General features: G+C 40.0%; 1 protein-coding gene across 1 annotated transcript; it reads right to left on the bottom strand.

Annotated features, from left to right (window-relative positions):
• Positions 1-320: 320 nt before the first annotated feature.
• On the bottom strand, positions 321-25,907 carry NAT10 (N-acetyltransferase 10). Its single transcript, XM_031593332.2, has 28 exons — positions 25,672-25,907; positions 25,132-25,223; positions 24,306-24,477; positions 23,869-23,991; positions 23,081-23,142; positions 22,110-22,224; positions 20,729-20,836; positions 19,775-19,908; positions 19,280-19,373; positions 18,821-18,919; positions 18,199-18,335; positions 17,580-17,704; positions 17,017-17,167; positions 16,447-16,543; positions 15,587-15,703; positions 14,568-14,669; positions 14,388-14,462; positions 13,859-13,975; positions 13,537-13,670; positions 11,584-11,632; positions 10,861-10,954; positions 10,665-10,775; positions 9,458-9,630; positions 8,801-8,920; positions 7,746-7,844; positions 7,271-7,344; positions 4,623-4,706; positions 321-3,713 (listed from the first exon to the last, which is right to left on the bottom strand). The coding sequence occupies exons 1-28, from the start codon at positions 25,777-25,779 to the stop codon at positions 3,620-3,622; spliced, it is 3,060 nt and encodes a 1,019-aa protein (XP_031449192.2). The 5' UTR covers positions 25,780-25,907; the 3' UTR covers positions 321-3,619.
• Positions 25,908-26,789: the final 882 nt, after the last annotated feature.

The following is a 26,789-nucleotide window of genomic DNA, read 5'->3' as shown; positions in this document are numbered from 1 at the left end:
CACGGGCTCCAGCGAGCAGGATGATTCTGCTGACAACTAGGTCACAGCTACCCACCACCTGCAGGGTGCTGCTCACTAAACATGGCTTTCCCACTCTCTTCCAATTAGCACTGTCACCACAGGCAAGCAAGCTGGAGTGGGCACAGGAGCAGAGAGCTGACACACAGCAATGTGCTGGGCACTCAATCAGCATAGGAGCAAGGCTAAAGGCTGTAAGCTGACCTAGCGTGTTTAAAACAGCCTGAAATGCTACTGCATCTGGTTACAGTTGTGCAAGAAACTGTCCCATGCACAGGAAACACGGAGAGCCAAGAGGGGCCTTCAGCTACACATACACACTGTGACAACTGCCCACCTCAGGCTTCCTCACATGTGTACAGCCCCTCTGTAGGGGACCCTGGTACAGAAACAACATGACCTCAGAGCAAAAATTACTGCAGCAAAACAAATAAAAACAAAACAACAAAACAGACCCTAACATCTGGAGATACAGAACTCATTCCCTTCTCAGCTTCCGTGCTGTGACACCTTGACATACCCCAGCTACTGAAGGACAGATAGCCCTACCCTGCTGCTGGAGCTCATTCACCCGGCCCTTACTCCAGCTGGGATTGTAACCCAGCTCATTTGAGCTAAAGCACAGACAGAGGAAAATGTGGTTTGACCAGAGTTCGTAAAATAGAATTAAAAAAAAATAAAATAAAGCCACCTCTCTCACTTATTTTAGAATGTGAGATCTTTTTTCCATTTTGCTGTTCAAAGAGCAATTGACAGGCAGAGGAATCCAAAAAGCTGCCAGGAATCACAAAGCATACATGGAAAACTTGAAAAAGAATGGTTCAGCTCTGAGTAAAGACATTTTTGTAGAAATAGCATAATTCTGCTCCAATATAACTCCCACTCTGGCATAGTGGGGCACAGTCGTTAATAACACCTGAGAAGTGCAAGTATAAAGACGAAGTTCAAAGCCCTCAAGTCCCTTCCAACAACTAAAGGACAAACTCACAGGTAACAGAGCAAAAGATGACTGCAGCCCATAATAGACAGCAAGCAGGAGAAGCAGCTGAATACAGTTGTCTGCTAAATAGTAAAATCCTCATTTGCTTGAAGAATCCAATTTAACTTTGCCTACTACCTTCTACTTTGACTTACAACTTATAAGAAGTTTTGCCAGACTATATTAATACGTTCACTGATCACCTCCTAGCTACTGGGGGAACATGCCAGTTTCCTATTTTATTTCACAGTAGTCAGTAGTAAATGTTGGCAGAATTTGGCTCGTGAGTGGGGGGAAAGAAAACATACAAGGAGACATGGCAGGACCACCTTTCTTACATCCTCATCTCTATTTCAGAAACAACCCACACCTCCTTCACAGCATCTCTGAGCATCCCTGGACTCAGATAGGCTTAAAGAGCACACTGTGCATTGCTTGTTTTGCCTCACTGCCAGTCTGGCTCCTGCATCAATAAGCAAATGTACTTTCCCTGAGATGGTGCCAGTAAAACAGACAGCCAAGTTTCTACAGGCGCTTGCAGCCTACCAGCATGAGACCATATTTCCTGAAACAACCATTGCCTCCCTCTGGCTTCAGGCATCAGAACAGCTTCACGTCACAAGCACAGACAAAAGGGAGGTCCCCCTGAGCTGTGCAGGTCTCAGCTCTAGCACAGGCACAGCAGAAGCAGAGATCGAACAAGTCCTGCGCCTTAACAACACATAGTAACTGTTCCCTTAAACCTTCATTTTTAATCTCTAAGTAAAATCAGAGTTTAGCAGTACTCACAAGATGCGCACTCTAATTTACACCTCTTTTATGTTTTAAGAAATTAATGTTTTCTTACCACAAAAGCTTAACACACATTAAGAACAAAGCATTCCCATACCATCATCTATACCTAGAGCAAGCAGAACGCTACTTAACATACAAACCAACAATCCACACAGAATCCAGTTAAACTGCTGGTGCTATATCAATACTAAGTTCCAACATGCTTTGAAGGGACTCTGCAAGCATTAAAAGCCTTCTCTCACAGCCTGTTAAACCACTGCTGCTCCTCTCAAAGCAAAGCATAGGAAGCAGGCATGCCAACGTTATCCCACTGCTAACAGCAACAACAGTAAAAACAAACAAAATTCACACTCACCTTTTCTTCCTGAAGACCTTCCAAAGACGAAGAAGCTCACACTTCCTATCTGCTCCTTTCCTAACTTCTCCAGAGCCCTTTCTAGGCAGGCAACCACCACTAATTGCTGCCAGGTGCTGCAGCCACTTGGGCACAGCTGGCTGATAATCAGGCTCCTCATTAAGCCTTTAAGGGCTGCAGCTGCAGATCTCAGGACTCAGCTGTCCCCCAGTGTTGGTGATGTGCTGTTGCTGCTTTTTCTCATAAAGTCTAGTAACCAAAGGTTAATACACAGGCTGTGTTGTACAAGGTCTATATTTAATTTACATCTTTTATAAAATGTCATCCTAGAAAACAAATACTGTGTTAACTAGGAAGAACTTTCTTCTTTAAGGATTTACTAGAAAGAGATGCTCTGAGATCTACAAACAAATAGAATGCAGCTACATGTTGCCTGTAGGTAAGTCTTCCTTTTCTAAATCTTTATGCTAGCACATCAAGAAAATGCACCAGAGTAGTAAGGTTCAGAACAGGGAGAGTTCTGTATCAGAAATCAGCCCTGGTTCTGAAGCCTCTGGAGTCTGCAGTCACAAGAATTCCAGACTGGTGCTCCATTATTGCCAAGCTAGTAGCACAGCTGGAGCTTACCTACCCCCTCAAAAGATCACTAGGATCAGGTGTTGGTTGAATAGTGCTGACATCCTAGCAAGCCTCACAGAAAACTTTCCAACAAAGCTAAGTAGCATCACTTGGTGAGCAGACAGCAAGACAGGCAATAGTCAAAGACGCTTTTCTAGCAACTATTAATTATTCTATCCTATTTAAGAACTAAGAAATGTAGATTACTGAGCAAGGCGAATGTAAAAGAGCCTTTTATTACAGCTGTTTGAAGAGCACAGTACACAGAAACTAAACACTGTGTTCCAAAACAGAAGTGTTCTGAAGATTTTGAGCAGGACAATATGGTTAGGGCTCAGAGTAGCCAGCCCCAAATGAAAAGTGTGTGTTCCCCACACTGGCATCTCCCCACTGCTACAAAGGAATGCTTTTACTACTGAACCAGTATCTGAATATTTCCAGCTGTACAGCAATGCTACAACACAGTCATGTACCAAAGGATAATGCATTTCTATGCTTTGTTATCCAAACTTTTTTTAATAGACATCAACCATTAAGAAGCAGGAAAGTTTAGAGATTGATCTGTCAGTCTGAACGGAAACTGTAGCTGCTAAGGCACCCTCATAATATCCCAGTGTTTTGCAGAGTGCCTCATGCAAGCTTTGCAGTCACACTTCATAAAACCACTCCACAGACCGTCTCCTGGCAGTGTCACTGCACTTCCCTTAATACAAACACTTTTAAAATGCCTCTTAGGCTTTTCCTTCTCTTTAGCTCTCACCCTCCTGCTCCTCAAGAAAAAGTCTTTTGGTTTGAAAGGAGAATGGTACAGACCCGTCACTCATTATATCAAGTTCACTGATTTCATTTCAGAGTCATTTCTTCCACTTCTGCTTTATATCTTTAGTCTTCTTAAACTTCTTCTGCTGTTTGTGTCCTCTTACTGTTTCTAGTTTTCTTTTCTTCTCACTGGGAAACAGGAACAAAATATCTGTTATAAAAGTAAGCTGGATGCCCACCTAGACGCAAAATTCTTTTGAGAAATGGGGAGAGTCTACACAGAAATGTTTGCCCAAAGACTTCTGAGCCAACCCAAAGAAAGTGGAAGAAAATAATTCCAATTTCATGGGTCACTTAGAGTCTTTTACAGAAAGCATGAACAAGAGTACAACATAAAATCTCTAGACACTATAAAATCTTTAGCCTGACTTGAATCCCGTAAGAGATCTCTATTTTTAGCTATGTTTTGTCATTGCTTTTCAAGGCTGTAAGTTATGTTTCCTAAAAGCTATTCACATAGGGCATCTGGAAGTTAGAGTAACTAAATACTAAATATATATTATCACTGACACTTGTAGATGTAAGTACACAATTTCACTCCTGCACTACATTCTGAGTAGATCAAATATGACAGAGCTCCAATCTTTATAAGTATTGACAACACTCCCTTACTTCTGTAAGGCTTCTAGAAATTCAGAGCTTCCAGTATTCATGAAAAGAAAATGAACACACAAAAGGTGAAATAGAAATGCACGAAAGATCACATAATTACTTAAGCTATCAGTCACCATGGAAAAGGCAAACAAGCAAGGGGAATAGGCAAGTCTTGACTATAAAACCCCCAAGGTAAAGAAAGCCTCCATGCTGCACAAGGTAAAAGAAGATGGACTAAAAGGAACTGAAGAAAGGCAGACTCAACATCTTGCAGGCTTAAGCTCAAATTTGGAAGAATCCTCCACCAATTTCCCATTTTCTCCAATGGGAATATCAGAGGCTCCCGCAGCAACGGGACAAGGATGTGAAACGAGTGCTGTTTATTGCAATAAAGCCAGCAGGAAAGACAAGAGAGACCTCTCCAAGTATTTCAACTTTCCTAACCTTTTCACACTGACGATGGAGGCGTTCTGTCCTGCTTTGCTCAGCACCTCATTCCATTCTTCATCATCACCCCGGATAATATATCTAAGTAAAAAAGGTAAAAGAAAATCCAAGTAAAATTTTCAGGTCTAAGTAGAATTGGACAAAAAGGCAATTCTATTGTCACACACATACTCTCTTCAAACAAAGCCAGGGCATCGCACCCAACCAAATCAGTATTTGGAAATACATACAAAACCAGACTGGCAAAGGGATACAATAGCTTGCCATGACTCTGTAAGCAAACAAACTAGTCCACAGGTTAATAGCAACCAATACTAGTGTTCATCCAAAGCTTGCCCGTGAACACATGAAGTTCTTTTTCTCAGAAGCCAGTACTGTAAACATCACAAAACTATTCTATGGAAGTCTCTCATCACAAAAACAGAATATTTCATTTATAAAAGTAAAACAAACAAACAAAACAACCAAAAAACAGAGCTATGGTGCTAGTGCTTTCCATATCAGTAGTATATACTTCTCCTTTGCTCAGGAGATTTCTTAAAATATAGGCCTTCAAACACTACAGCTTTAAGACTGACAACTACAGTCAAAAATATATTCACTAGACAGATTTATTTTTAAAGGATTGAGGCCTTCTTTTTTTTTTTTTTTTTTTTTTTGATTATTATTTTCTTCCCCCTAAACCAAGAAGGATGATTGGTACTAAAGGAACAGGTTGCAAAAAGCAAAGCCATATAATGGAAAGTCAATGAAATTACCAGCTGCTCTTAGACTAGCAGTAAGAGTGAATGGTATTCTTTTCTGTATGAATCTGGGAAAAACAGAAGACCTGCAGGTTTCTTCTACAAACACATTCAGACAACAACTGCTAATCAGACAGAAATGCCCCTTGTTATGGTGTTCAAATACCCTGGAAATAACGTATGAATTTAAACAGACAAAAAAAAAATTCAGCAGTTACTCTCCATCTCAAGTTCTCAGAGATAGGATTAGACTACGCTTTGTTCATACAAGGCTGAACAACACTGGACAGAGCCAAACCAAAAAGCTCTGACTTTTCTGTTCGCTTTCTATAACCTGTATTCAGAAGTGTTCAAAATAGGTTTTTGCACCTCCTTCCTCAGAGAAACAAACAGAAATCTTTTTCTGGATGAAGAAAATGGGAACATAGTCCAAAATGACAAACAGGCATGTATGTCACACTATCAGATATAAAAAATAAAATTAAACTTCTATTAAAAAGTACTGATTATTTTGTTTTTCTATTGTGATTGACTTACAAATCATTTCAAATCACACCCATTTTTGTCTTGCCCTCAAACAAGAAAACCAAAAATTCAAAAAACATTTTTTCCTCATATCTAACCTTGATTAATCTAGAGCCAAAATAGATTTTTTTTTCTTTTGTAACAGCAGTAGAGAGCAATGAATTTATGAGACAAAAAGAAGAGAGAGAAGGGAGACAATCCAAGTGGCAGGTGTAATTCCTGTTGGTTCAGAAAGAGTGACATCTGCTGACGTTTCAAGGAAGTTCAGCAAGCAACTCAGTATTGTAAAAACTGTACAGCTTTACAACAGCTACAAGTATCCATGCACACTGCAGTGAGGGAAGAAAGCTCTCCTTGGATGTTGTTTTCTGTTAGCTCTGGGGTATTTTTGTGTGGGTTTTTTTTTTCGCTTTTTTTTTTTTTTGAAATACTAGAATACTAAAATTAGTCACCTACTATTTTTACTTGAGTTGAAGACAGCTGCACACAGAAGAGCTGGCCATTGCACGACATGACCCACATATCCAGGTTTGAGGAAACTAATGACTATATCTAGAAGCACAGAAAACTATCAAATTATAAGGAGTCCACACTCAGGAACCTTATTTTATTACTCCTCATTATAGAACTACGGAAGTTATATACATATAATACACATTCTCTACACAGCCAGGACCAAGAGCCCCATATGGATACACAGTAAGAGTTCTTGCCAGAGTAACATAATTTACCATTTAAAGAGACAAAGGAGAACAGAAGCTCTCAAGCTCATGCCAGAGGAGAATTGAACTGGGAATTGAACCAGCATTTCCACATCTTCTATGTGCAGTAGTACAATGATGAGCCAGCTCCACCTTTAATAATTCAGTTCTACAGTTCCACAGACAGACCTCACTGCTGATCAGCTGTTGTATGCAAACTTACCACCTCTTGCTTTTTGTTCAAAATACCAATAAGAAAAAAGGAAATCAGTAACTTCACGCTTGGCAAAAAGTAAAATGTCCATGACACATTTTTCAGGAAAGCAATTAATGTACTGAGTTATATAGGTGAATGACACTGAACAAATAAGCTCTGCTACTGAGTGTTTACCTTCTACTGCAAATTATGTTTTGAGTGTGAAACAAAGCAATTGTTAAGAGAGCTGATGAAAACAATTACTGGCTATCAGGACAAAATACCCAAAGTTTTCATCAGAATAGAGGCATATACTTATCCAGTCTGGACAATGTTGAAAGATGCTCATTTGTTTGCAACCATATTACAAACACAGCCTTGTGCACAAGTCTCAGCAAGGTGTGCCAGAGCTCGTAACCAAGCATTCAAATAACCAGCAGGGAAAAACTGGAGTTGAGACTCATACAGATAAATTCTTACTGTGTAAGGTCCATTTCCTTCAGCTTCCCCACTTCTTGCTTGTGTTTTTCTTGGAATTCCTTTGCAGCTTCTTCCTACAACAGAACAGAACACAGATGCACTAAGTGTTAAGTGCAACACTAACCATGCAATACAAGCAAAACTCCTTTCCCATACAAAAAGAAGAACATCTCATAAAACATGATACTGTAGTTTTTATCTTTTATGTAATTTCATTTTTATTTAATGGCTATACATATAGATGTAATACATAACTCCAAGGACACCTTTGTATGTTCTATGAAAATCTGTATGGCTGATTAGCAAAGCATGACTAAGAATGTAATGTAAAGCTGGCTGGTTCTATAACTTCCAAAAAGTGACAGATGTGACATGGAATATTCCTAATCAAGAAAATTTAGATTACAAGTTCTATGCTTGAGAGAGCACCATGAAGAGTGTTTATGTATGTATTAGGAAGAAAACTCATCATTACCAAATCATCATTTAAAGATTTGATCGTTGGCTCCATTACAATATCCTTTGTTGCTACCATCTGTTCTTCCACAGCCTTTTCCTGGACGGTGTTGAACAACTGAAAATGAAGTAAGCCAACACATGTAAAACACTGTTTCTTCTACATTGCTGCTTTAAAATAAATAAGAAATGCTGGTTGTCCCCAAAGCAAAAACTCTTCTAACTGTGCAAATATTTCAGGCAGTTGTTTATTTCTGATTCATACACTCCGTCATACTAAAATAAGAAGCTCAAGGTTGCTTCCTAAAGAAAAAAATACATAATAGCTTTATTAAAAAGTATAAAAAATAAGTTAGCTAACACTGTCACTCGTATAAGCTCAGAAAGCTGATAGTTAACAATACTCTTTATTAACACAGCATTATTTGATTAGAATTTGTAACTAAAAGTTGCATATTAATTTTCTTGTATGTTACTTTCATTATGCTGAGAAATCACCTCTCCAATAAGCAATGTGGTAAACTGCAGAAGCTTTGCTACTGTTCCTTGAGAACTAGAGGCCGTAGGCTGAGCAAGCAACAGCAAGCAGATGGCAATTTTTCTGTCTTGCCATTTAGCAAGTCATCATGCTTCTCACTTCATCACAAACACTAAGGAGAAAGAAAACCAGACCCAACATTTCTACAGTGATTTCATTGGAGTTCAAGTCCATCTCGAAATGATATTGGGAAAGTCTCACATTTGTTTTTTTGTTGTGATGCCACTGAAGCTGTGAACCACCAGAAACAAATGGCTCAAGTTCAGCTGGCATCACAGGCTGTATGCTCAGCATTTGGTTAAGAGCACTTCAATATTTAAAAACATAAACACTCTCACTTGGGAAAACAAAGTACAAATCAATGACATAAATACTGCTTTTTCCACTAGCATTTTCCCTTCTCACAAAATTAACAATCATTTTTTGCGTCCATATTAAAAATACACAATTCTAATTCAGCGTTCTACTGGCACCACACTCGGGATTGGAATTACTCTTTGGTCTGATACTACCAAGACAAAGCTTGTCATGATTACCTGGACGACCTTGCGGATGATTCTGTTGAAGAGACCCATCAGCTGACTGCTAGGCAGTTCCACCTCCTTTTCCAGTTGCTCTAGAGATTTATGCTGTAGGCCAATCCCTAGAAGAAGGGCCTGAAGAAATGAAACATATTTCAGTTACAGAGGCTTTTAGAGCAAACACTAGCATATCAACAAGTATCCTTTAACTCCCTGCATTTTACCAAGTCCTCGCTCTACTCAGATAATAGGAGGCTTCTCTGGCACACGGTGAAGCTTTGCTCAGATGCAGTGGCACACCTCTAAATTATTCTGTAGTCAGCAGGCATTGTTCCATACTTACATACATACATCCTTCCTGAGGCACAGGCTCAAGAAACAAGACTTTGAGGCTTTTTTCAGCCATAGTTCACACAGTATTACAAACAAATGGAATACTTCACTCAACATATAACAGAATATGATCCTCTACAGATTTCATTCAAAGCAAAAACTAGAAGTAGAACGACACTATTAGCAGGAGAAATCATGAAAAGGATCACAGAAGCAGCAATCACCTAAAGCAAAGTCTTTTTAAAAATGATGTGAAATGGGAAACCACACCAAAATTAGGAGACAGCAGGAAAGTGCAAAGAGAGGTGAAATATGGCTTGTTATCATAATGAAACATACCGACTGCGCTGCAGACAGAGAGATATCACCCAACTGGTTGAGAAAAAACATCCTGGCAATGGTAGGTACCATGTCCATGATGAGATGATAGTCCACCATGTTGCGAGAGTACATCTCTAATCTCTTTAGGTCATACGGGATGAAAGCAGATTCTAATTCAGCACGGCTGATGGCTGAACAATAAAGAGATATCAGCATCAAAGCTGTTCTTCATAGCTGTCCAGGATCTCAGTATTTAACAAATTCCTTTTTCACATCATTGATTGAACTGCTACGCATAGGTTCACTTCCCAATATTCTTCAGAAGGCAAGACACTAGGAATAACACTGCTATTCAAACTGGCTTGCTTATTCAAGAGCATTGCAAATCTCAAAACAGACCAGTTAATCAAGTCAAACATGCCAGAGAGACTAAAAGCAGCAAGAGCTGATTGAGAAAAACAGTTTGCTCAGTCTTTCCTTGCTTCATATTGGTTTTGCTGGTAACAAACTTTGTTTCCTTGTAGCAACAACCAAACCTTTCTCAGCAAGACAGATACTAAAAACCACAAGAGGCAGATCACCAAGTTCTCTTAAGAAGACTCTCTTAGGCTTAAAGAGAAAATAGCAACTTGCTTTTAAGCAGGACTTTTAAGCCAAGAGGCTTAAAATTAGAATTGTCTTGTTTGCCCTTTTTATTACATTGTCTACGTGTTTTCCCTAGCAGGTGTTGCACTGAACCCCACAACCATGCAGCTGGACTAAAGCTTCTTAAAAAGACACCAAATTCTGATTTCCAAATTTCTGATGACAACATGTTCCCTGCTCTACTTATTGACCCTTGCTACTCAAAGCTTTCATTTCAACTTCAGCAGGCTTCAGTATTCATCCACTGGCTTTTGTTTTCTCATGCCTTTACCTTGCTACAGTCAAGATCCCTCTAGTTTTAGAGGGCTTAAACTTAAATCTTTGATTAAAAAAGAAAAGCACAGCAAAAAAAAAAAGTGGAACAGCATAGAAACACTATCTATTTTCAGTTGAAAATGTTCTGATAGTTCTTACTCAAAAATGCAAGCATTTTTTTAGATGATAGGAACAAAACATACTAAGACCAATTCATAGCACTTCACAAGAGGCTTCATATTATGCATGTATTTGAGAGTCTGACAAATCTATACAAAGACTTTAAACTGCAATCTAGATAACCAGAGTGAGCATGAGTACTTACGGGGCTGTGACTGCTGTTTGATATTTTTGTTCTGTAGGATATTCAATGCAAGCGAGGGAGAGAATGTGCTGAACTGGTAGGAAAGTAGAGAAAGAAACCGCCTCCTAAAATCTATACAACAAGATGAAAAAATAAATTACTCCTGTGAACCTCCAGAATAAATATTCCAAAATTTTTTCTTAGTATTAGTTGTTACCTTTCCAGAAGGCAGTAAGCCAAGGCTCCTGTTCAACGTCCTCTTCATTCAGCATCTTCATCATGATGCACGAATGCTCACCAGTCAGATCATTCTAATAATGAAGATGCATTTCCCATCATCAGCATCAACTGTATGCATTCTATACTAAACTGAAGAAGACAAAGGTCTTCTAAATCAACAACTCTTACATCCATTGCTACTGATGACCACCACGAAACAATGAACTTCTACAATCTGGTAAATCCCCATGCTGAGGGATTTTGGCTTCTTGAAATATTCAACTACTGTTGCAAAACCAACATACAGTTCAAGAGCCAGAAAAACTAAAGTAAAATGCAATGATATGAGACAAACAAATTATCTTCTCCAGAAGTACAATAATCACTACAGCTACTTTTGGTAAATACCTAGAAAAATGATGGCAGTCAGTTTGAGGACCACTTGCATATTTTACCCACGACTATAATAACAACCTTCACCAGCTGCACCCTCGCTCTACTTCTTTAAGTGTAAATTACTTAGAATTCCACATTCACAACCCTAATACTTGAGTCTATTAGTAAACTATTAGGCCAAAAGAACAAAAATGAATATAAAACAAACTCCAAATGTAGTTTCAGAAAACATTTTTGCCCAAATGAGATCTCGCAGAAACCAATGGAAATATGCCCAGTGATTTTAACAGGGCTGGATTTCATTCAGAAACAGTATGCTACTTACTGGTGTCTGCCTTAGATAAACTGGCACAAATCCAGCACGCTTCCAAAACCTAGGGAAAATGACAAGAGAAAGCACACTGAGAAATATGGAGCTGTTGATTTTGCAATAATACTTGTGGTTAAATAAAATCTATCTATTATACAAGAGCAACTGTTGAAAGGTAGGCACTACCTTACTAAATAATAAAAATTAACACTGACAGAAAATACCAACAGCAATCTAACTGATTGAAATTCTAACCAGAGCAGTTAAAACTAATTATCATTGCATCAGAAAATGAATGAAATTTCAAAAACTAGCAGACAAGAACTCTTGTATTCAGCATGCTTCCAGGACCTCTATTAAAAACAGGCAAATCCGTTTCGATCAAAAACACCACAGAATCCTTAGGGATATCCTGGGGAAAGTGTGAAGGATTTATAGTTCACTTCAGAGACTCCACTCTTCTTTAATAATCACTTATAGACCAGAGAGAGCCCGAGACAGACTTGACAAATCATGCTGATATCCCTTTCCATCCTCCTCTCCTGCATCTTGGCTGTGAACTGATACTAATTTCATTTTGCCCAGGAAAAGGAATACTAGTGTAAAAGTCCTGCTGAGATGAAACATATGGTGTCTCGGACAAAAGAAGTCAGGCCCCAGAACAACTGTCACTGGCAATCCACCTCCACAGGCTGAAGGATGACTACTCATCAGCCATGCAGGATGTTGCAAATTTCAGTAGCAAGCACTACATGTACACCTCAGCAACTCTATGCTACCATTCCTCTTTGTTTTATCTATTCCCACCAAATCTAACAGACAAATAATTCAAAAAAAATCAGTAAACACTTTATCCTTCCTCCTGTCCTGAAAGGAACTGTTCAATAATGATGAGCCATTTGCTTTATAATTTACAGAGATGAAGACTTTTTCAGAACTATTCAGTTTGGATGCTCCATTCCTCTAAATAATTCGTGCTCACATTTTGCTATGAACTTTGCAGCATGCTTATCACAGAACAAAGCAAGCTACAGTCTCTGTATCTGAAGTGCTGAATCACACACAGCTGTCTAACATCACTCTGACTGGGTCAGTCACAAACTTGCCTCCTTGGGTCTTCTTCTGTTGGACTCAATCTCATCTTTTGTGAGATGCTCCTCTGTAAAAGGGGACAGGCCAGCAAAGAACCAAAGTTTCAGGTGGTAAATTACTGCTTTCCTGTTAGGTTAGTAACAGGAAGAATTTAACATAGTTTTGAAACTGTCTCCCAAGCTATGGATTCACAACTTTCCATACAGAGTCTCAGAAATGTAAATATGTTACAGATTTGCATAATATTTTTTTTTAAGATACAATTTATTATAAAAGTTTAAGTTCTTATATAAAACTATAACAATGGAGGGCAAACTTTAGAAAAATTACTAAATTATTTATTGCTGCAGTAACTTTGTTCCTCCTTGGTGAGAAAAATGAGAAGCAGCAGCAATTTCTGTTGAAATGTATTTACATTAGGAAATGTAAATAAACAACTAACTTTGAAGTTAGCAGCAGCTCTTGTTTCTAGAGGTCACAAGAAAGAGTATTTAACTCATCCCTTCTTATTACAGGTTGTTCTTACTGTTCTAGCTTAGAAAAACCAAGCAGTTAAAGCTAATTAACTGTTCAGAAGGGTCACAGAGCTGATCGAGAAGAGAATGTTTTTTCTTCACAATGAGTCTAAAGGAAAACTACTCTGAAGGACACGCTAAGTGATTAGGTTCAGCTACATTGCACAAGAAAAGGTCTTGAAGGAGTACAAGGCTTGGAGCTGCCCAGACTTTGAAATCAATGGAAGCATGGAGAAAGGAAGAGAATGCCTGAGAGGTAAAATATTTGCATCTATATTTATACTTTTCACAAATTATAGATATTCTATTATTTATATAGCTTTTAGACTGGGTGTAACTAGTAAACAGAACAAGATCTTACTTAAGTAATCTTGGTGTTAGACCATATGATACCCCAAGGTAGTCTAGACTCTCAGCTGGTCTCTCACTCAGTTTGAGAAGTAAAGGTGGCAAGTCTTTCCGAGGTGTCACAACTTCTTCTAACAAACTAACAGCCTGAAAGAGAAAGTGGAAATGAGTTAACAGCATTGCTCAGGGCAATCTGCAAATTAAATCCTTTATTCTGTACAAAGAATAAATAGGAACATTCTGTATTTACTTAGGTAAATCAATATTGAGACTTACAGTGAGAAGTAGATAACTTAGCACAATGAGAAATACGATAAATGTACTGAGTTCCATACCTCACTGCTTACAGTTGCAATTTCTTTTGGCTTTTGGATTGGTTTTTCTTCCAAACATGGGAATTTGCCTTCATAGTACATCTGCAGTAAATTCAGAGCTCTGCTGCCATAGCCCATCTGTGAAGTAGGGGAAATACACTGTAAGCAAAAAGACAGATCTATTTTCTAAAGCAGGATGACATTTTGCCCTTACAAATCCGTTAACAATCATAAGTTTAAAAATTACTCAGCCACTGCAAAAACATATTTTGATTGCTACGTGGGAACTCCTTGGGGAAGAATACCACAGAACCTGCTGGATGACCAAAATCACAACAAGAGCCCAGTCAGGAGCTCAGGACAGAACAGTAATTGCTATTGCATATCTCTGGCGTTCTGAAAATATCAAACACCAGTGTGAACATTTGGTATTCTCACAATAAGCGCCATTGGATCTACACTGCGTACTGGGTCAGGCAAAGCTCTGGTCTGCCTGGCTGGTAGTACCTCTGCTGACTACTGATAATAACTGGGTTTCAAAATACTTTACCCCCTGATAATCTGGATGAACTGCAATGCGAACAACACGCCCGCCAGACAGGGCCCCAAAGTCTGGATCTTGGAACTGCATAAGAGACAAAAGTCAACTTGAATTACTCATGATACTTTGGAAACAAGCAATAGTGCTGAAAGATATCACTGGTGTGAATACACAGCCAGAATTATTTACCTGCTCTGAAATGGTCCAGGGAATAAGATCACCAGAAGCTTTCTTTCCCCTAGAAAGGCTGTTCATGATAGATTGGCGAGAGATCTCTCCCTCCATGCACACCTGCCAGGAAAGGTAAAAGGCCATGAATGGAGAAAAAGTTTCTCTCCCACAGTCATTCCACCAGAAAATATCAAAATCTATCCTCAGCTGCTGAGTTCACTATGCAGAACTGACATGTCACCTGATGCCTAGCTAACAGATGCAGCCTGCCAACGAACAGGCTCTGTCCCTAAAAACACTGTCTCAAAAAGCACACTAGTGAGCAGGCATGACAGTATCATACAAAAGAAGCCATGAGATTAAAACATAGGATGTGGTCTATGTATTTTCTGTAGTATGCCAGCAGCAAACATTAAATCTTGTCTCCCAGTATTTCTCTTTAAGTATCACGTACTTCTTATGTAAATGGACCTTTTTCTTTTAAGATACAGCCAATTTAATTAGGTGCACTGAACACTAATAATTAAGAATCTGTGTTCTCAAGGAAGGAAGGAAGCATACTGTCAGATACTCAACAGTCAAGGACAAATATTTCTACAACTCTGAGCATCTATATTTGAGGAATTTGTATTTTTGTGGTTCTATTGCAAGTAAAAGGAATGCCAGACACACAAAATAAGCATAATGAACCAGTGAATCAGCACTCTTTGGTAGGAATTTGAAACAGCAGGATGATAATTTATTGAACCAGCAGCTGAGCTTCTCAGAAGGCTTCTCAGCACAAAAATATTTTAAAGTCTGGAATGAAAGGATCAGCATCACAATGTACTTACGCAGCAATTAGTGTTAACAAAAAAAAGAAAAAAAAAGAAAAAAAAATGAAATAGCCTTAATACACTGTTGTGGTACTCAAAAACACAGCCTGAAGCTACCTTCTACTCCTGGATAGTACACTGCTGCTTCACAGTGTATTATCCCTGCTTCATTTACTGAACAGTTTGCTTCATAGATACAGGATATACAGGATGCCCTCTCACCTGAACAACAGCAAGTACTTCTGGTAACGAATTCTGGGTAGGTGGAACAGGAGGCAAAAGACAAAAAAGATGATGGGCAGGTGCATCAGATAGCATCTGGAGGTCATTGGGAGAGTTCTAGAAGGTAAATATGGATGAGAAAGCTCAAATATTATTCCACGAGAAGAGCTCTTAAACAGTCCTCCACTGTCTGAATTTAGGGCAATTAAGACAATTGGGACTAGAACAATATTGATGGATGAATCTCCTAACAGGACAGCTTGTGGTTATGCTACCAAACGACATCTCTTTTGCTCAAGTGAAAACTCATGTTCTCATATATACTAAGCTGAGCTTTATATTTTTATATATCTACGTATCTCTTAGTCTACCAAACCTGAAATAAACTTTTTTCATGGGTCAGATTTTTAGTATTCAGTACTTCAACACTTCCTAACTTCACCAGCTACATTACTAGTCAGTCATCCATGAAACTCTTGGTTTGAAGAAACCAAGAGATGAATTATTACTTTTGTCAATAGTACAGTGATACTGCTCTTTTGCTTAATTTGATGCTACTAAAATACTGTAAAGAGAATTGCAAAAGAGGGTTGATACCAACAAGCTTGTAGGCTCACCTAGAATTTAACCTCCCAAATTTCTCAAGACAAAAATATTTGAGATATCTGTAAATCCAGTGTATTCGGCTAAGGCTAAAGATTCTCTTTCTCAGGAGAATACAGGTATGTATATAACAAAAAACAACTGAAGCTGACCAGAAATTCTCAATAACACCAATTCAATTAGACTTCCTGAAACAAGCAGTGCTCCCTCCACAAAATTCCTAGCTGAAATTTTGACAGAAGTGGCATGACCTTTACCTTGTAGTGTGAAGCCACATAAAGGGCCATCAGTCTCTGCAGAAAAACTTCTGATGCTCTGTGGTAACAAAAGAGTGTGTCTCTATTTACATAATACCTAAACACAGGGTTAAGGAATTAAACTCCCTGGAAAATAGGGAAAAAAATTCTCCTTGTTGGTGTAAGAGTTATATTTTCCACTCAGCCTCAGGCTACGCGCTGGCTTAAGCAATTAGGAATCTACAGTTCTATCTACAAGAGTGAATTAACGACGGTATTGTTCATAGCTTTCACTCCCTCAATCTGTAAAGCTTAACGCTGTGTAACTCTAACCAGGATTTCCTTCTGCTCAGCCCTTCCTTAGTCACTGCAATAAAAATGAAGTTTAGTAATGTCCTGGTAACACAGGCATCGTATGAGGCAGTCATAAGAGCTCAACTCCAGAAGCATGGTCTTAGTTTACTTCTGCCAAAAGACCATGCTCTGAGGTTATCACGCCAGCTTGAGAATTCACAACACATCAGCTTGAGAAAGCCTGCACCACCCAAAAGCAATATATTTTACCAGAGCACATCACTTGAGTAAGGATACAGGTCACAAGCCTCAGGCAGCGGGCAGCCGGAGATAATTCTGGTGATGCTGAGACAGTCCAAACACAGCAGATCATTCAGCCATTTTTCAACTGGATCACCAGGTGCGTACCTGATTGATTCATGGAGGGAGACCTCATGCAATGTACGAGCTGCAAAGAAATTTCAGAAAAAAATCTCCAGGACTGGAAGTTCTAGCCAGCAAAGAGTTCAATAGGATCAGTGCCCTCTGAAGGGCTCCCAGGAGATTAGAAACACACCCAAATCTGAACGGTAGAGAAAGCACTTGAAAAGTAAATGCTCCAACTGGAGCCTTCACAGCCTGCTTCTTCGCGTAACATCAGGAGGAAGGTACAATGATCACTACTTGCATAGCTTTGATCCCCTAAGTGCCTTGACATCTGAAAATCACGAGAAAAAAAGATAAGAGCTCCCTCATTTCCCCATACCTCTACCTTCCTAAAGCTGCACAGTACATGGACACACAGGACACCCACAGGGCTTGTTGAGCAGCGACACCAAATATCAGGCATACACACTGTAGTCCAGAAATCAATGGAGTACCTGAGGCAAGTTTGGCTGTAGCTGTAGATTTGTTCTCCGCTGTCATGGTGACTTGGGCTTGTGCACTCTGTTGCCGGAGCTGCTGAATAAGCTTCAAAGACAGTGACCGACCAGTACCCTCATACCTGCAAAACAGAAGACAAAAGTCTGTAGCAAATGACCAAATGGCAATCCTGAGCCATGAGGAAGCTCCAACACAGAACTATGTGCCATTCTGAGGCCTTTAATGGCTTCAGCCATCTGTGAGAATTGTTGTGTTTTGTTGTTGTTGCACATAAAGGACAGAGGAGCCTACCCTGTCACTTTTTTAGTCTCATCATACCAGATAGAAGTTTTCACTCCTCTCCTAACAGATTGCAGAATCTCATTAATATGCTCTTTTTAGCAGAACAGAAGAGGTGTAAGACAAATACTCAATGAATTTGGAGTGGAACCAAAAGGAAAGCAGCGAGTGTTAGTACTGACTCTTTGTCATTCTGAAGAGTTCCATATGATCAAAAATCAGCAAGATCCAATTATGATAGTACATAGTATAAAAAGAAACACAGTAGACAAGACACAGTCCACTAGCAGTCACAAAACTGCTTTCCCAGTTAGACCAGTGATGCTCAAGTCTTACCCATTGATTGTCGAAGCCATGAAAACAAGGTAAGGGCCTAGCAATTTTTTCACCAGGGGGAGAGGAATGGCAGCAGCTTCATCGATCACCACAAGTTCAGCCTGACCCAGTTTCACAGAATCAGCAGGGTGTATGTACTGCAAGGAATGAGAGGACACCATCAACAACAGCTCTGGGATATAGGGAAATCTCAGAGATGGCAAAGCTTGAGATCTGACAATCTGTTTGTTATCCCTGTTCCTCATGAATGAAGAGAACTCATGGGAAAGGGTTCATGTTATCCTAACAAGGGCACACATATTGTCACATATACTGTTTTAAACATTTCCACATACATTTATCTGCATAGATCACAAAAATAAAGAAGATCTAATAACTAGAAACATATGCTCTTCCTTCACCTTTTTTCACTTTTGTTTCAAGAAGGAATGCAGAAGCAACTACCAAGGAGGCTCTGTAATCTACAAGTTATCCACAGAACGATCTAAAATATTTTGTGCAAGTCACACACCAGACTGAGGGTCTGCCTCAAAGCAAAATTATCCAAAATAGTTACATGTTACATAAAACAAATAGTCATGAACAAAAAATAGAAAGGTCAGCATGCAAAAAGGCCAGCTACCTGAATGGTCTGTCTGTGCTCCTTGAACACATTCACTCTGACAACTGCTTTGTTAAATTCCGGGTTTAAGGACTGAATAATCTCATAGTCCAGGTGTTCCTAAAAGAAAACATTTTAAAATCGCATGAACAGTCCAAGAGCTTAGAAAAATACAGTCTGTCATCACCATCAAAACACATTTGGTACATCTGATATTTCAGATTATTGTTGAGAAATCTTGTTCTGAAAAGATTTACCTGTTAAAAACTATTTCACGCAGAAAGGAACCAAATTTCCCAATTTATAAATACAGAGGTAAACATAATCATACTATGATTTGCTTTCACAGAGCATTATTAAACAGGCTGGTGGGGCAAAAGCTGAGAGCTAATACACACAATAAATGTTGGAGATGAGATGCAAAGTCATTCCTAAACAGGAACTCTGTGAAAGCGTTGTAAAACAGTCTGCTCTCCTTACCTGATACTGCAGTGCATCAAAGCCTTTAAATATGAACTCAAAGAGAGTGTGAAGGTTATCAGGACTTGGAGATGTGACAAAAATGTTGGAGTAACTGCAGAGAAAAATAAAACAAGAATTTAACTTCTTTTCTACCAAATTTACACACAAAGGATTTATTTTATTAAGTAAAATCAACCCCTTGTATTAATCGGATACCTTTCCTACTTAATAACAGCAGATTCCTTTATACTCACTTTATATCTCACTTTATACTGTATACTCACATATATCTCACTTTATACTGTATGATCAATTTTTAAAGAGTAGGATTTCTGATTACTATAAAACAGAAAAAACTGAATATCAGTTTTAGACAGCAACTAAAATATATAAGAACAACAAAAGAGAAGGATGTAGGACTGGAAATTGTAAATATATTAAAATCTTATCAGAATTTTTTTAAAAAAATTCATGGATGCAAATAAAACTTGGGACATGGGGGACATTCCTCACCCAAAAGCTACTGCTCCAGCAATAGCCAGTCCTAAAGCAGCAGATTTACCACGTCCCCTGGCTGCCGTTAATGCCACAGTGCTCCGCAGGGTCTTCTCAGAAATGGCTTCAATAAATTTCAGAACTGCTTTTGCCTGATGATCAGAAAAATACAAGAAACAAAAATTCACTTTGACGAAATTGTTTGCAGCATTACTTATGGATTTGCCACATGGATTTTCCTTAGTACAGGAAGGAGGAGAAGAAAAACAAGATGAGACAGCTGAACGTTAAACCCCAGACAAATAATAGGAAAGAAGCTTCTTGATTCACCCAGTTCTTGAATATGGTCAAGCTAAAACACACAATAAAAATCAGCACAGCTCTATTACTACTCCCATGCCAATGACCACAGAATACATTCCGAAAGACAGAAGGAGGTACACTGCTAGGGGAGGAAGAAGATGAACGTATCTGGACAGTGAAAAGGCCAACAATGAAAATGCTTTAAAGCAGTGCATAAATCGCAAAAACTCTGTGTTGAACAGCAACTTCTCAGTGTGAAACAGGAAAGAAATTACAAAGGGGTCTTCCTTTGCACTAGTCAGTCAAATGCAACTAAAAAAAGTGTCAAGGAAACAGTTATGAGAGTACACTAAAACACAATGCAGACCGTTAACATTTATTTCCTGCTTATTTCAAACCCCTGAGTTACAAGTTCATCAACTTTTTAAATGCTAACTTCTCCAGATCAACTTGCTGTCTCCATTCTAGCCCTTCTACTTATTCCCAACCTCATAAAGTCACTTTGGGCTATTCTGTCCAAACAATTTTTCAAGAAATCTTTCTCTCTAAGACAACTCCCATCAACGTTCGTGCTCTCAGATTTGATTACTTGAAAGATGAGACACAAATACCTGCTCCTACAGTGACTTGTCAAGTACCTGGGATCTTGCATTTAAGTACTACACCAACCTGATCCAAGGTTTTACAGCCATCCACCAGAACTCCTACAGGCTGTGTATCCTGCAAGCTCTCCTTCAGCTCTTTCAGCTCCAAGTCTTGTGGCCGAAGACTATCTTCCTATAAACACAGAATTTTCCATAACAGGATTAGTAGGACACCTCAGCACAATTATACTTTTGTGATGTCTTGGGATATCTTTCATCAGGTAAAGATATCTGAAAGAAAGCTTTACCACAAGTTGAATATACTATCAAGAGACAGGTAACTTTAAATGTATAGACAGATATTAAACACTTCAATTTTAATGCATTTTCAAAAGAATGGGTATACAACAAGTATCCTGGCTTCCCCAATCTTGGAAGAAAAAAGCAAAGTATTTTTCAGTACATGGTAACTGGATAATGGCAGTGCTAGAAAGAAGCATGGACAATTCTTCCAGAAGAATTTAATCCATTTTTCAGTCTTCAGGATAAGCCAAAATGTTATGATCCTCTTTATACCTGTCATATGGGATGTACATACTGTAATTTAGGAGGAAGCAGCAGCAATTGGTCACTTTTCTAACCAATGTAAATATTTTCAAAGCCAATCAATGAGCTTGGAACAAAAGAAATCCATTTCAAGTAGAAACAGATTCTGAATTTCCTAACTGGCACTGAAAATTCCAAAGACATCTGTCTATCCATCCAAGAGATGCACATTTCTGTTGCTGTCAATGTTTTTATAATGTTAAGACATGTTGGTTTTTTTTTTAGCATCAGTGCTCTGTTTACATTTTTACTATCTTCAATAGAATTAATGATAGTATTTCCTTGACCACACAAACAAGTTCAAAAGCTTAAAGATTTCTGTTTAAATTTATTTCCATTTTATTCATCTGCAACTGAAAGTGATAAAGGAACACATACAGTGCAAGCTGCATGTTTGGCTTGTACTCAGTGAATGTTTTCTGAGATTTGGCATGCATAATTCACTCAGAGACTGAAACAAGTACCACAGCTTTGAGCTATCAGGTATCCCCAGCCTTTTAATATGCTTCTTTCCAAAGAGTTTTCCCACCTTCCAGTCTTTGAGAGGTCTTTTTATGTGTCTCATCCTAACTGTTCATCAGCTTAAAATCTCTCTATGCACTTCTGAAACAGTAACCACAGCAATTAAGCTTCAACTCACCAGATGAAATGAAAAAAAAAGAAGAGGAACGAAAAGACAGCTTCCCAATGCTTCCCTCACATGAGGTATATTTTCTGCAGAACATTTTTCATCCTCTCTACAATGCCATTCTCTGATATCAATCAGCATGAAAGGAAAGCATCCTCTTCTTGAGATCTGTCACACTTTGCAACTCAGACTAGTTTCTCCCAATGAAAAGTGTCTGTCATTGCTTACTGACCTGTGACTGTGGTGGAACGGGTGTGATGTTTGCAACGTGACTGGAGATGGGCAAGATATTCAGCTGATCATCAATCACGATGCAATTCTTGCATGAGGCCAGAGACAGAATGAACCTGAGCAGTCAAGCAAAGGCAACTCAGTAAAAGCACTAGCAACACTACTGCATCTTGGTGGTTAATTAAACTTCTGTACTACGTATTTACAGCAACAGCAGCTTAAAGCTAAGCTGAGACAAGTTCACATAACTGGTCACATGTCTTTTATCAGGAAAGACGCAGAACAGGCATCCACTTACAAGGGGCACACGCCTCCAAAGAAAACCGCTAACATCTGATGATCCACCAAGAGAGCTAGAAAATAACTTCCAGCATTTAAGCAGGAGGAAGCTGCACAGAAGTGTAAGACAACAATTGTGACAAATGCTGACCAGCTAAGACTGCAGTCAGTGCCTGATTTATTCATCCTTCTAATTTCTGACACCACATAAATATCATCTACATGCAAAAGAAAAATTTTTCCAATGGCTAGAGCAAGGGCTCAATCACTCAATAAAAACTTTATCTATAGAACAAAAGGGGAGGAATCACCTTTAAAAGAAAGTTCTAAAGCCACAGAGAAGACTCTACAGTGAGCAGTTTCCATGTTTTATAGTAGTTATAGTAAGCAGTAAGTATCTGAATTTCCTTTCATCTGTGTACATGTTTCTATGTAGCATTTCAAGAACAGAACTCAGAAGATTTTACAAATCTGAACACGTTTGCATATCCTTTGTAATATAATGCTAAAATTTTGTATACAGCTTCTGCAGCAAGACATAACTTTCATTTCCAGGATAGTACATACAGACTTCCCAGAAGCAGCAAAGAAGCTTTATTCTCATGCAAACTTACAGGATACTTTCCTAATATGAATATATGATGTTGCTCTAGACACCCTTCTTACACATGCTTTGAATGCCTAATAACGTACCTTTCATTAAACCGTCCTACCACGTCCTGGTGTGCCTCTGTTCTATAGCGAGAGTGTACATCCTGAAACAGAAAGTCAGTCTGGAGAAGGAGCAGCGCCACCTTAAGTGACACTTACAAGATTATTACGCATGGGACAATCCAATTTATTTTCCACCCTCGTGGACTACGTCCACTCTCTCCATCAACACTGCATCCCAGACTGGATTCTGACTTTGTTTGCTGAGACAATCAAATATTCCAAATATTGCTTTAAAAACATACTTCTCCCACCAAGAGTTTTCAGTATGGTCTCACATATTTTTGTCTGATTTAAAGGCCACTTCTACTACATACAGAACAGTTAAAGCAGCACAGGGATGCTAAGTAAAAATAATTTAATGCTTTAATTCACCTACTGGCGTTATAAACTGTCCCTGCTACAAAGCTAGATATACTATGTGTGAAAAAATTATCCTTAGAAATACATAGGAATGAAGAAACTAATCTCACTTCACACTGGGTCAGAAAACCCTTTTTCCACTTCACTTCGTCATGTGTGCAAACAGCATAAATAATTTCCAAAACTACTGTGAAATGAACACAGTTGTGCTTGTTGGCAGAACAAAGGTTGGTGTAACTGCCTAAACAAAACTCATTCCACGATAAAAGAAAGAAGGAGCAGCAAAAATAATGGAGGGAGGACTACAACCCATAACAAAAGCAAAAAAAATAATAATAAAAAAAAAATCGCTTAACATCACCAAATGTACCTGCCTATGTAAAACAGACACCTTCCATTGAACATACCATGGTCATTGTATAGAGCTGCTTCAGTGAGTTCATTGTTCTCAGGAGAATTACTACAATTCCACCCCCTTCCACTGTTTCTACAGTTCTAGCTAGCAGGTTTGGAGTCAAGGCTTCAAAATCCTAGGAAATAAAATTTTAAAAAAGCCTTCAAAGTTGCCTAGAATTCACAAGTGCAATAGCAACTATTAAAAGGAAGAGAAAAACTATAAACATTGTTTATCAGAGTTTAATTCAAGCTTAACATTTGCATTAACCATCTTCCCATTAAAATTCTACCCAGGAAGGCTATGTCACCCCCCACAAAACTCATAAAAGATAAGTAAGGCCATCATAACTTAAGTAACAGAAGCAACAAATAGAATTACCGCAGCTTTTAAACTCAAAGCAATCAATAATAGTGCTACATCCCTTAAGTAAAAAGTTTAATTCTTTACCTGAAGCACACACATGCCAAAAGTGTTACCAAGAATCTTATGAGTTTCATTGTAATAGCAGTAGCGAATGTTTGTGGCTGCTATAAACAATTCGAAAGGATCATCATCTTTTACGTTCAAGGTTCCACTTTTAATCTTCTTCTGCAGTTGCCTCATTCTCTTCTTACGGTGGCTGGAGAATAAAACTTCATGTAAGTTCTTTTTGGGAAAGGGTTTGAGAAGACCGCACTCATTCCTAGTTTCAAGGCTAAATGAAATTCAGAGCTCAGCCTCCAAGGAAAAGTCTTGCATTACACGTACTGTATTCAGGGTATGTTCCCAAATGCCTTTGGCCCAAAGTGGAGGAAACTACGCAGAACCAGCTGTTTTTGGAAGAAATCATCTGGTTGGAATCACGTAGTTTCAAGTAACCCTTCCCGGCTTTGTGCCCAGACTGCAAGTATGCAGGCAAATCTAAGAACTAAGATTTTAAATCCTTTCTCAAATGAAAGCAATGCCTAATCTGTACCCAGTTGTATATACTACTGAGGCACTGAAGTTTTGGCCATTTGAGATTAGAAAGAAGAGGGAGAAATAGGCCCAGGACAACGGGGTTAGTGCTGGAGCTACAGAAGGAAAGCAGAAGTACATAGCACTGATGCCAACCACACTGCTGTAGCTGAATTTTAGCTTTGGAAAATTGGGCATCCTGTATCTCCTGCAAAAACAAGACTTGTTTCTCCTGACAACCAAATCAGCTCACGCTGAGCAGAGCAGCCACAGAGCTTTTCCTTCACAGAGAGCGCTCAGCCATTTACTGCAACGTGAGATGCAAAAGGCACCTTACCTGCTAAAGCCCAGCTCCTTTTTGTAACACCACAGGACAGAGGGCCTGGCCTTGACAGTCGCCTTGGACAACATGTGGTGAAGTATAACCACCTGCCAAGACACGGAAACAGCAATGCGCAGCTGCACTCGCAAGCCAACAAGGAGCAGTACGCTTTTTAGCAGGGTCTGCCGAGATGAGACAGGGGCAAACGGTTTCAAACGAGAAGAGCGGATGGAAGAAAGATTTTTACAGAAGAGCGGTGAGGCACGGCACAGGCTGCCCGGAGAGGTGGAGGCCCATCCCCGAGACACCCCCGGCAGGACGGATGGGCTGCGGGCACCTGACCTCGCGTGGCGTCCCCGCTCGCTGCAGGGGAGGCGGACCAGATGGCATTTCGGCCCCTTCCAACTCAATCGATTCTACGAACGTTCTACGCTGACCCATCCCTGAATTTACAGCCGCGGCATCCACCGAGCAGCAGAACGGACGGGCGGTTAAAGGCGCTGCGAAGCTGAATCCCAGCACTCCTTCCCGGCACCGCAGCCACGAGGCGCTCACCTGGTCCTTGCCGCGGTCGCCGACCACCACGAAGAGGCTCCTCTGCCGCTCCGCCACCCCGTTCTCAATCAGCACCCGGATTCGATTATCCACCTTGCGGCGCTGCATGGCGCCGGCCGAGCGCGCGGTCCTTCCCGCCTCCCGCCGCCTCGCTACTGCCGGCTCCTCAACCGACGGCCCAGGCGCGCGCGCCGCACCACGCACCCCACGTGTGAACTGCGCGGCGCTCGGCGCGCGCGCCGCCGCTCAAGTAGGACCCCGGCGCGAGGCTGTCCCGGCCAGCGCCTGCGCGCGGCGCCTCCCTCAGCGCGGGGCTACCGGCGCTCAGCGGAAGGGGCGGTTGCGCCGGCGGCACGGCGCATAGGCGAGCGATGGCGCGGCCGGTTGTAAAAACGGGCCGAAACAAACTCGAAAAACTTTTAATTCCTTTTTCCCCAAATAAGCGCCGCTTGCAACGTCTGACTATTGGAGCGAGCGCCCCGCCGCGGCAGCCCTGCGGCCAGAGAAACGGGCGGCGGGACGGAGCGCGTGCGCAGCAGAATAACGGGGCTGCGTGCTACGTTATCGTCCCACAGCGAGCTGTTAGAGCCTAGGCAACGTCAGCTGCCGTGCTTCTCAATAAAAGTAACGCTCAAGCTGTGCCGTTGGGTAAAAACACAGCTGCGGCTGTCGATCAAACCTTGAGGCGAAGCCAGGTACTCAAACAAAATCACCAACGCAACAGAAGCACAGCACGGCAGTTCCTAAGGGATAGGTACGGGTTATGTGCTTAAAAGGACACAAAACACTGAAATTATTCATTCACGTGAGCCGTGAGCCAGGTTGTTTTAAATGGAGAGGTGAAGAACTGTGAAGACATGGGATGTTTGAGGCCATCAGAAAATCAGAACCTGCAAGTTAACCAGAAGGTAAGGCTGAGGACTCACTTTGTGCAGTAGATGCATTACTAAAGTTTGTTCTAAAATGGAATAGCCTCAAAAATCAGTATGTTTTCATTTAGTACAAGTGTAATGCATACAAAAAAAAATCAGTGTACTCTTGATCCATTAATTAGATATCTGAGCACGTTTATACAAAGCAGAAACTGGACATCATAGTTGGTCTGAGCTAGTTACACC

The sequence above is a fragment of the Phasianus colchicus genome, chromosome 5 (genome assembly GCF_987193195.1).
Source record: "Phasianus colchicus chromosome 5, bPhaCol1.hap1.1, whole genome shotgun sequence".
Classification (NCBI taxonomy): Eukaryota; Metazoa; Chordata; class Aves; order Galliformes; family Phasianidae; genus Phasianus; species Phasianus colchicus.
Note: the sequence above shows the minus strand (reverse complement) of the source record. Positions and strands in the feature narration are given on the sequence as shown.